At 36.0% G+C, this 12,145-nt stretch overlaps 1 protein-coding gene across 2 annotated transcripts in view; it reads right to left on the reverse strand.

Moving 5' to 3' along the window:
* The window catches only part of NSF (N-ethylmaleimide sensitive factor, vesicle fusing ATPase), a 104,409-nt gene that overhangs the window by 88,838 nt on the left and 3,426 nt on the right, over positions 1 to 12,145 (reverse strand). For both annotated transcript variants that reach the window (XM_016203910.2, XM_087826270.1), the window contains exons 2-4: positions 6,089 to 6,174; positions 4,126 to 4,225; positions 1,787 to 1,826 (exon numbers count right to left, since the gene is read on the reverse strand). In XM_016203910.2, the coding sequence (XP_016059396.1) occupies positions 1,787 to 1,826; positions 4,126 to 4,225; positions 6,089 to 6,174 (226 nt within the window). The remainder of the gene's footprint in view (positions 1 to 1,786; positions 1,827 to 4,125; positions 4,226 to 6,088; positions 6,175 to 12,145) is intronic.

Raw genomic sequence — 12,145 nt, forward strand, 5'->3', positions numbered from 1 at the left:
CTCAGTGAAGTTGACATAGCATGCTGTTTCCAAACAGATTTTTCTTTGACACAAGAAAGAGCTAAGGTGAGAGGTATGTGGACTCTTCTGCCCTAATAAAGTAGGATGCAGGACAAAAAAAAAAAAAAAAAGGCTTAAATATACAAGAACTTTGGGAACACCACATATATATACTTCCTAGAGGAATCTACAGAGGTGTTTTTATACAACCAAGTAGAAACTAGCAAAAGGTCTGAGCATGATCATTTAAGAGACTTAATTGTAGAGTTAAGACTAAAATAAGAATGGGGTCCTGTGTAGAAGAACAGCATGCAAATATTATGCTCTGACAAAGTAGAAAGAAAGTAACTAACAGAAAGGGGGGATAAAGGGGAAGGTAGAATATGATGATCATTAGCTGTTGTGTAGGTAATAGATGAGAATCAAAGAATATCATTTAGAACTGACAGAACAGGGTTTTTGAAAAGGAAGGTGGGGGTACTAAGGGCACTATGAGAGGTGTAAATGCAAAAGTAATCACTAAAACAAAAATATAAATATTCCTAAATACAAAAATAAAAATTTTAAAATAGCAAAGAAGACATATATAAATAGAGAAACAACTCAAACATAAAATGACAGAATTAAGATCAAACATATCAGTCATATCAATAACTAAATGGGCTTAATAAATCTTTTAAAAGAAAAAGATTTTCCAAGTAGCTTAAAGCAAAACCCAACTCTGTTATATATAACAGACACACTTAAAACACAGTAAATCAAAAAGGCTAAAAGTAAAGAGGTGGGCAAAGAAACAATGAGCAAATTAAAAACAATAAGAAATCCTGATTATCAAAGTATAACTAAAAATACATTAAACAAGTATAATAACTACAATAACTATATAATATAGCTAAAAGCCACAATTTACAATAAAAAATATAACAGTTATGAATATCTACATGCCAAATAAAACAGAAGCTACTATGTCAAGTAAAAAGCATAGGAGATGAACAGAAAACAGAAAAACACTAATAACAGACGATTTTAACACACCACTCTCAATGTAAGACAGGTCAAGTGACCAAAAATAAGTAAGAATATAGATCTAAGCAGCATAATCAATAAAGTAGAGGTTGTGGATATATATCACTACATCCTGATAACAAAGAATATACCTCCTTCTCAGTGAACCCAAACCATTTTCTTTCATGTGTGTGATGAGACACAATATTTACCTTCTCAGCAAACTTCAAGTATACAATATAGTATTGTTAACTGTAATCACCATGCTATACATTCAATCTCCAGAAATTACTCATCTTATATAACTGAAACTTTGTACCCTTTGACTAACAACTCATTTTATAAATGTATTCCTCAAAACTGTCACCATCATAAAACAAAAAAATTATGTTCAAACACTGATGCCTAGAAAGATTTCTATGCTAATTTTCCAGTCTCCAATCAACTCATTCACTCCCATTCTATCTTAGCACTTTTACACAGAGCTCCTAATGGTAATACTTGTGCACATATTTACCTTGTACATATTCTGTGAGCTATGAACATGTGGATATTCTTTTCCCATTAGACAGTAATTTCCAGGCAAAATAGCAGGCAGGTAGAGGTAAGGATACAAGTACCATAACTATTTACTGTCTAGTCTCATAGATCTAACCAGTAATATGATTATGATGAATGTGCAATGACCTAGCAACCAGTGACAGGGAATTGTACAGATCTCCATTTAACTATGAGAAAATCATAGAGAAGATCTCCCTCAGGTAGCTAAATATTTACCTACCTTCTATTTCTTGCCCAATAGAAAGTCCAGCCCATTTTCGCTGTAAAATAAGAGAGAGAAAAGACATTTAAAGCCAAATCAATCAAAATTAGATAAATGAGGAAAAGAAGAATTTCTCTGAATTTCAGGAACACATTCAAAGACCAAAACATGGTATGCTCTGATATGTTGAATTGTGTCCCAAAAAGACATGTTGGAGTCTTCGCCCTGGCACCTGTGAATGTGACTGTATTTGGGAATAAGATTTTTGCATATGGAAGCATGTTAAGATGAGGTAGAATCAAATTAGGGTGGGTCCTACACCAACATGATTGGTGTCCTTGTAAGAAGAGAAGATGCATAAACACATGGGAAGAAAGTCATGTGACAAAGGAGGCAGAAACTGAAGTGATACATCTACCAAAGAACAACAAGGATTGTCAGCCACAACCAGAAGCTAAGCATGGGACTGCTTTTTCCCTAGGGCCTTTGGAGAAAGCGTGGCACTGCTGACACCCTGATTTCAGACTTCCAGCCTTCAGAACTGTGAGAAGAAATTTCCGTTGTTTTAAGCCACCCAGTTTGTGGTACTAACTTGTTACAACAGTCTAGGAAATTTATGCGCTACAGTTTATATCTGAAGCTCCATCCCAAAACATACAAAGCTTGCCTTTTTACAGTAAAGCTGACATCAGTGAGTAGATGCTCATTTGCATAATATAACACTACTGAAGGGATATTTCAGTATTCTAAATGTACTGTGGTTACAGTGTTTATTACAGCATCACAAAAAGAAAGACATTCAGTTCATAAAAAACCAAATTAAAACTGGCCAGACAACGTATACTGAAACCCAAGCAGAGATTCAAATCATTAGATGGTTACAACTAGTCTTTGTGTATTAGCCAAAGGATCTGTGGGCATTTGCAGCCAGATGTCAGCTTCTCCCCAGGTCGTGACTAGTTACAATGGCAATAATGTATGGAGGCAGCCAGATTGTACTTAGGCGGGAATTCGGGACTGACTTGGTCTAGATTCAAAATTAGTAATCACTACACCACTCCAAAGAACAGAGAAAAATAATTTTGGTCGAAAATCAAGTTTGTCTCCTCATTTGAACATTGTGGGTTTTGAGGTGAATAGCTAAGAAGATGCTGAATTGTGAATATGTGCAACATTAAGTGCTCTCCCTTCCAACTTTCTCATCATAGGTCACTTCCTCCTCTCTGCCCTTGACACCCCTCTGCTGTAATATCCCATCCCATGCACTGCCAACCTGAAATTTAGCGGCATACTAGGCCCAGACTTGGGGTCACAGAGAAGCTACATTTAGGTTCTGCGCTTCAATTCCAAAGACAGCCTCAAAGGATGATAATAATAGTATCTATGGTATGGGGTTGTTTTAAGAAGTAAATGAGCAAATACATGCAAAAGTTACTTAGAATTGTATCTGGCCTATATGTTAGGGAAATTGTTTTAATAGCAGAAAGACAAGGAGAAATAGTCAGAAACTCCATTTCTGACCACCAGACTCCCAAATGGAGCTCTGTGAAAGCTGGCAAACCCTGGAATACCCCAAACCTTTGGTCTATAGAGACAAATGTGAAAAGTAGTCCTGAAAATGGAAATGCATCCACAGAAAAAGGGAATAGTGAGTGAAGATTTCCCATAATTTCTGTGAGCTTCAAGAGGTATTTAATAGTTCCCCAAACAAGTGTTTGATCTCTTTCCCTAAACCTCCAGGGGAGTAAATCAATGCTTGTTAGTATACTAGCAGGAAGTAGGGGTAGTATTTACAATGCTTAAGACTGTAGGATCAGCAGCATGTGCAAGATGATAAGGGAGAAAAGAGCACAGAGAATACTTGTAGTGCTCCTAGATTATGTATTATGTGCCTGAAGCAGTGCTGGCAATTTTCCCTCTGAAGAATCCATCAATGGTTACAAATGTGATCACCATCCAGTCTTTACTGGAGCCCAGGAAGATTGGTCGTAATTTGAGATAACAATTACTCATGTCATATTCTTTAGTCCGACATCACTGCATTATTAACAGATGTCAATTTTACAAGTAAATGTTATTTTTATATCTTCTCTGTTACCATAAAATAACACCTTATCTGGTAGCTAACTGATATTACTGCAGAATTTTTAAAAATTAGAAAAAAAATCAAGGCAATAAAAGGCAGACACAGTAAAATTGGCAATTAAGGATATATCTTTAAATTCCCTGTATATTACCGAGGTGTTTTTCTTCAGTTTGGATCAATGCAGTTACAGGGTGACTGATGCGTGCTTTAAATGGATTGCTTCTTCTATAACTTTTAAGAATAGAAGAGAATAAATTAATATCTGAGTTACCTGAGGTAAGCTGAATGCAATGCTCCCTGGAACCACTGATGGATGGGTCCTCAGTGTAAATATGTACCTGTGGTTGGGAGAGGTCCTCACAATCACATGCCTAAAAGACAGAAACATAGTCAGTACTCCATGTCAAAGGAGATGTAGGATACCATTTCCAAATGTGTTCATTTCCAACAACTGAGACTTGATGAGTACCAAGTGGAAAAATGGCATTACATGCGAGTCCTGAAGGACTAGGAGCACAAATTTCATTTCCAAAAAGTGTCAGCAATTCAAAATGTCTTCCAGGCATAGGGAGCACCTTGGGCAAAACACTCATCAAGCAGAATGAGGGCCAGGTTCAAGAGAGTACATACCATCCCAAACCAAATTCATTATATTTCCAGTTTACGTAAAACTGATGACAGTGATTAGAGTCCTTAATATTAAGTAAAAACTAGATGAATTTCCTCTCTTGAAAATTATTTCACCTCCAAATAGAATAAAGGGAGGAGAACCAAAGACAGAGAATCAGGATATGACAGTAAAAAAAAAAGTTAGTTTTTAGGACGAGTGTTTAAATCTCTTTGCAGACTCTCACAACAGGTTGAAATAGCTAACAACCTGTAAAACTAAAAAGATGGTAAAAAGAATTTTTTTCACCAAATATATCACCTTTCGTATAGATATCAATATCTCCTATTTCGAAGCATTTTCTGCTAATTCACCTTGCTCAGAAGTTACCCATAAACAAATAAAATAGTCATTTCATGATAATCTCTTACACCAAGAAACTAACAAGAACTGTGTATGAGATAGAAACTTCAAAATGTTACACACTATCTTTTTTTAAATAATCTTTTAGAATGCTATAATTTTTAATATTAATGGTTAATGTTTCTATATACATCAGTTTGCCACTAGAACACAAGTTCCTTATAGCTACTAACTATATTTTAAGTAACCCCATCATGAGCATGGTGAACATTTGACATATGTAAAAGAATTCCATAAACAAATCCTCACACTGATTATCCATACTCCAGTTTATATGTGGAAAGTTCTGTGTTCAACTTAGCATCATAGAATTTTTAGGACTTTAGCACTGAAAACAATATTAATACAATCATGCAGTACAGCCCCTTACTCTGAAGCTGAAACCCACAGATTATTACCAATTCTAACTCCGTGAAACTCATGTATTTCACAGAAAGCCTAAAAAAACAGAAAACAAAAAAAGGCTCAGTTAAAATCTTGCTTCATTGTTTCTGATCTCCCTAGTCTGCCTTCTGGTACAGCCCCTTCATTTCCTTACCTCTACCAACCTCAGAAGCATATGGATGGCAGTGAACTTGGTTAGCAGGGCCTTTAGAAGTTCTGGCAGTGGGTGACATGAATCAGTTCAAATAAATAACGAAAAATGCTTGTAAAGATTCCATATTTGTTGTGCATCTTCCAATTTTCATGCCTTTTAGATTATCTTATCAGCAATAATCAAAATGGCTAATATTTATCGAGGACTTATTAATGGGCTAGGCACTGTTCTAAGTGCTTTACTTGTATAACTCAATCTTTACAACTACCCTGAAAAAGATATTATCATCATCCCCACTTTACAGACTGGGACACAGAGATACAGAGATGGTAACTTGTCCATGGTCACCAAGTTCATAATTGGCAGAGCCAGAATCCAAACTCAGACAACCTGACTCCAGAGCCAAAAACCTAATGACAATGCTATGTATGATTCACAAGACCAGTATGTTTAGTTATAAAAAGCAATGTATGATTTTAAAAACATTATAGTTATGCAAGTTAACACAGTAAAGGCTGAAATAGGTAACTCTCATCTCTTCCATTTTCTAACTCAACAAGAGGAATAAAAAATTATTCTCAAGTTTACTTAAAAATAAGGGCTCTCTAGAACTTTCTAAAATACCATCTAGCAGGTCAGAAGGAAAACAAAGTTAGAGATACTCACTGGCCAGACTGGAAATCTTTTTCATTCACAACTGCACAGTTGGTTAAAGATAATTCATCTGTAGGACATCTCGCAGCTTGCATACTCTATAAAAATCAATGATTAGGAAAATAAAATTCTTTTATAACCTTAAAGAATAGTTTATGCCTTCCTGTCCTCTATTCCTCATCGCCTGTTATAAATAACTATTATTTTTGACTCCCAGGACCCCTTCTTCTGTGATAATAGCAAAACCTTCCGTTGGAAAACCTCATTCCACATGGTTTTGTGGGCGTGCCAATCACAGCACATATACAACCACATGGAGTCCTATTCCACCCATGGGCCCTTATGTAGACCAGTAACAGAAGAAAGGCATTCTCCCTTGCCTCACCACCACATGAAGGAAGCCTTTCCACTTTAAGAATTAATCACAGAGAAAGCAAAGGCAATAGACAAAGACCAACACCTTGAAACAGACCTGACAACCAAGTTAAAGTCCTTGAGTCCTGAATGTTGGTTATGAACCAATAAATTCTCTTTTTTGCTCAAGCGTACTTGAGTTGGTTTTCTATCTCTTCAAAGAGAAGAATTTTAACTGATTTCAAACACAATGAAGTAAATTCTACAAGTTTGATAAAGTGTAGTATGAAAAGTATCTTTTTATAAGAGATCCCAAGATTGAGAAAAACCATCTTCCAAATATCTTCCAACAAAGATAATTACAGGGTTATATTTTTAAAAAGCAGCAAATAAACAATCTTTTTTATCTATAGTGACTAGCAAAACAGTCCTTCATATAATGTATTTAACCAATAACACTCCACCATTCTCTAAGGTTTCCTAGTTAGTGAAATATGACACTTATAGTCTATTTATAACTAAAGTGCCCATTCTTCAAGTCAAAGCTGATTCTTCTTAAATTTGTCTCTCAAACACAAATTTATAGAGGAAAACAAATTACTTATTGCTTCCCTTTTGTTTTTAAAAAGGCTAGTTTCCATACGGTTATCCCAGTGTCTAGAGCAGTGGTCTCTAAAGTGGGATATGTGCACCTGAAGGGTTTGCCAGTGAATAAGGGGGGGTCTATTGTGTATTTCTCTCCCTTAACTCTGAGCCTTTGCCTGCCGACTCCTACTCATTCTACAATTCTCAGCTCAGTCATACTTCTATAAGACATTCCTTGGCACCTTACCTTCCCCACTAAATTGATAAGATAAACTTCAAGTGGAAGCACCTGGCTATATTTCTATTTTATTGTCTGTTTACACGTTTGCACTGAATAAAAGACAGTAAGCTTTTCAAGAACTCTGACTATATTTTGTTCTACTTTTTGGTTCCTGGGGCAGTGGAGGGCCTGGCACACAGTGAGTGCTCATCAAACATTTGTTTAATAAATGAATTTATTGATCAATACAAATCTATCTCAACTGCAGAATAAACAATTCAAAGAATATGTACACAAAGGACATTTCAAGCTTATTTAGGAAGTGATATGATTTAATTATCTAATAGTCCAAAATTACACAGAACTGATATAGCCAAAGTAATAAAAAATCACAGAATGTTAAGTTAACCTTTTCATTTATAAACTTGTTTACTTGTCAAAGAGGTGGTGTCCTTCAAAAAAAAGAGTGAAAAAATCTTTAGAAGTCATCTGTCTGGTCAACTAAAACAGATGCTGCAAGCAAAAGGCCTCCCTACTGGAATCCAGAAGCATCTGTGTTTTTATGGTAAAGCCAAGCAGGGTATCTCATTTTCTCATCAAAATATAAGTCCCTATAAATAGTAGCTGTTTACTTACCACAGTAATACCAAAGAAAAATTCCACAAATTTTCTAACACTGACCTTCCCTCCAGGAAATAATAATAAAGACCAACCACTACAGCCATGCAACTACGAAGAAAATAAAATACAAACTGATGAGCAATTTTATAAAAGTTTAATAATCTGGGTGACTAGAACTTAACTGTCTGAAGGCTGTAAAATGTTTTCATTAACAACTTGAAATTAAAAAATGATTAATTCATTGCACTCAAAAGAATGAAAATCTCAACAAATCTTTACTGGAAGTAATTATACCACTACTTATTTGAGAGCCTTTAAAGTACAGAAAGAGAATTTGCTTCTCTTCATCATAGAAGCTGGGGGCCCAGCTGGCATGGCTCAGTGGTTGAGCATCAACCTATGAACCAGGAGGTCACAGTTCCATTCCCAGTCAGGGCACATGCTGGTGCTTCCACCTCAATCCCCAGTAGGGGGTGTGCAGAAGGCAGCCAATCAATGACTATCATCGATACTTCTCTCTCTCTCTCCCTGAAATCAATAAAAACATATTTTTAAAAATTGGGGGGATTTAACCAGGACACCTCTGGGCAACATTATATAGCTTTTTAATTTAAGTAGCATAATTTTGTCCAAAGGTTCACTTTAAAAATTGGATTAAGTATATGCTTTACTGTTTATCAAAGAATTTAGTAGGGCGAATTAAGCATAGAAAGAGAGAGAGAGAAACATCAATGTGTTGCCTCTCATACACAACCCAGGTATGTGCCCTGACCAGCAACTGAACCTGCAACCTTTTGGTGCATGGGCTGATGCTCCAACCAACTGAGCCACTGGGCCAGAGCAACATTACCATTTCTTTAAACCAACATTTTACTGAATAAAAACATACATATAGAAAAGTACATATATTGCAAATGTTTGGCTCAATGAATTTCTACAAAATGAACACACCCAAGGTAACCAACACCCAGTTCAAGAAAGACATTATCAGCATTTCATACTGGCCCCCAGTCACTAGACCTTCATCCCCAACCACAGATAACCAATATCTTATTTCTATCACCAGATAGAAACCATAGATTTGTTCTGACTGTTGTTGAAAATTTTATATAAGTGGAGTCATACATCATGTATTATTTTGTGTCTGACTTCTACCCCTCAATATTATGATTATGAGATTCATCCATGTTGTTGCATGTGGCAATAGTTCATTTGTTTTCATTGCTTCTTATAGTATATAATTATATGAATATATCACCATTATTTACCCATTTAAGTTGTTTTTAGTTTTTAATTATGAATACTGTTGCTATTAACATGTTTGTACATGTCTTTTGAATAATATATATATTATATATATATATGCATTTCTATTGAATATATTCCCATCTCACGCCACCCAGCCTCCAGTAGAACTGCTGGGAAATATACATATATGGCACATGTTCAGCTTTAGGGAATTTTGTCTAAGATATACAGTGTGGTGTTTTGATATAAGTATCCCTTGTGTTATCACTGCCACAATCAAGTTACATAGTTACCACTGTGTGTGTGTGTGTGTGTGTGTGTGTGTGTGTGGTGAGAACACTTAAGATCTACTCTATCAGCAAATTTCAAGTATACAATATATTATTAACTATAGTTACCATGCTATCTGGCATTTCAAATCGTTTCTATCAGGGTACCAAATCTACTATTCTGTAAGAAATAACTATGCTTTCTGAAATGTTTGAAAATTGGATAAAGGTGATGGTATTAAAAGGAAGGAAAGACATTAACTGGAAATCTGGAAATAACAAGGTTGAGTACACATTTGGAAAGAAATCTGGGGAAAAATATCTTCAACAATTTATAAGAAACTAAATGGGAGAGCTCAAAATGGTTCTCAACTTTAGCATACATCAAAATCTTAAAAAAGATTGCAGGGGCGCTGGCTGGTGTTGCTCAGTTGGTCAGAGCGTCATCCAGTGCACCAGAAAGTTGCTGGAATCAGTGCATATGGAAGGCAACCAATTGATGTTTCTCTCAGACACTGATGTTCTCTTTCTCTCCCCCTACCCTGCTCTGTAAAAAAAAGAGAGAGGAGGAGGGTGGACTGCAGGGCCCCCACCTCAGAGTTTCTAATTTAATCAGCCTGGGGTGGGACCTGAGAATTTGCTTCTCAGGTGATGCTAATTAGCTGGTCTTCAGTCTCCACTTTGAGAATCATTGTACTAAGTAAGGAGAAATAAACTTCATTAAAAAACAAAACAGAAATGCTGACAGGTTCATTTCCTTCTACAATAGACAAGAAAAAAATGTGGAAAAGAGGCTTTAGTAATGCTCTTGGTCCATTTCATCATTTAACTTGGTAAATATAATTAAGTTTACTTTGATGCTTGATAAGTAGTAAATTGATTAGAAAGCTATATATACAAAAAGCAGTTATCAGACTCAGTATCTGCAGGTGAAGAAAAGGCTGTATAGGAGTCCAGCAGCTATTTAAAGTTATATCTATGCTACCTTATTACTGATTTAGATAACAGAATAAACAGTGGAGTATTCAATAGCTTGGCAGAGAATATAACATTAAAATTCAAACTGCAGACACTGTCCAGAATGGTTAAGGTATTCAGAAATACATGTTCATTCATTAATTCAAAAATCATTAATAATTCCATGTCAGGCTCTGTTCTAATCAATGGGAACTAAGTCTTCAATCCTCTCACAAAATTTTGCTAATATTATTCTCTAGGAGAAAAGTAACCAAGATAACTAAAAATTTTAAATCCCCCAACACAGATGTTCTTTAGAAGACCCAGAATTAGTGATAATTACTATTTTCATTGCTTGTCAAACCAAGTAAGAAAATGTTTGTTCCTATGTACATAACACTAAAAACACCTTACAATTTTAAAAAATCCACCACTGAAACCCTAAATACTCTTTATTATTTAGTGATTTTAAAAATAAATGTTAGATTTCAAAAATGACAGGTTATTTCTTTTCTTTTTTTCTCCTTTTCTTTTTATAAGCAAAAGTTTATTTAGAAAGTCATAGAGGTAGGAGAAGCGAGCCAGCTGGGTGTGGGCTCAGGAAACAAGTTAATAAGGGCCCAAATTAAAAAAGAAGGGCACTTGGAGCTTAGGAGAAAGAGAAGAGCAAGGAAAACGCACCTAGGGGAAAGTGGGTGGGGAAAGGTACAGGGCTGGCTCCACAGGAAAGCCCCTGTCAGGATGCTTCTTATCTTAAATTAATAATTTTCCCCATTTTATCCATTACCAAAGATCTATATGGTTAGTGCAAAATACATCAGAACTTTAGCACTTTGTTCTGAATTTAGCAAAGGACCAAAATACCCTGCATTACTCATAAACAGCTGATGCAAATTCATTTGGTTTTAAATCTATAGAGCACAAAGTTGTCACTCTTTAGCTTAATGTCAAAAGTAAAAAAGTAGGTCAAAATCAATAGCAATAGATAAAGACTAAATTTTTTTTTTTATTAGGAGGATTAAGATGCTCCTAAAACTCATAAGAAAAGGGGCCAAGAGCCCTGGCTGGTGTAGCTCAGTTGGTTGGAGTGTGGTCCCAGGTACCAGAAGGTCCTGGGTTTGATTCCTGGTCATGGCACATACCTGAGTTGTGGGTTCAATCCCTGGTCAGGGAGCGTATGAGAGTCAACCAATTGATGTTTCTCTCTCTCGCCACCCCCTTCCTCCCTCTCTAAAATCAATTTAAAAAAAGAAAAAGGGCCAAGAAATGCCAAATGAAGAAAAATGAGGAGGGAGTTCACCCTGCCAGACTAACTGATAATAAATATACCCAGCCTGTCTAGGCAAAACGTTGGATTAGGTAAATTTTACGCTAGCATTTTTCTATTCTCCTTTCAACTCCTAAGAGAGTTGCCTATTTAAAATCAACTTGCTCTATTTCTTCTCAACAAATCACCTCAAGTAGGTGTAGAAAGAAAGTGATCCATTTGGTTTATTTGCATTAATGTATGTATATTTTCAGAAAAGAACTGCTAGAGAGAGGAAGGGAGAGGGAGAGAGAGAAACATAGATCGGCTGCCTCTTGCACGCCCCCTACCAGGGATTGAGCCTGGAACCCAGGCATGTGCCCTGACTGGGAATCAAACCAGCAACTTTTTGGTGCACAGGACGACACCCAACCAGCTGAGCCACACCAACCAGGGTGATTCCTAGCAATTTTAAAAGACAGATTACATAAAAAGTTCAGGCAATGTGGAAAGCCTTTCTTCTTTTCATTTTTTCAGTAATGGAGTGGTGACGGTAGTGTAAGGGGCCT

The sequence above is a fragment of the Miniopterus natalensis genome, chromosome 17, assembly GCF_054644295.1.
Source record: "Miniopterus natalensis isolate mMinNat1 chromosome 17, mMinNat1.hap1, whole genome shotgun sequence".
In the NCBI taxonomy this organism is placed as follows: Eukaryota; Metazoa; Chordata; class Mammalia; order Chiroptera; family Miniopteridae; genus Miniopterus; species Miniopterus natalensis.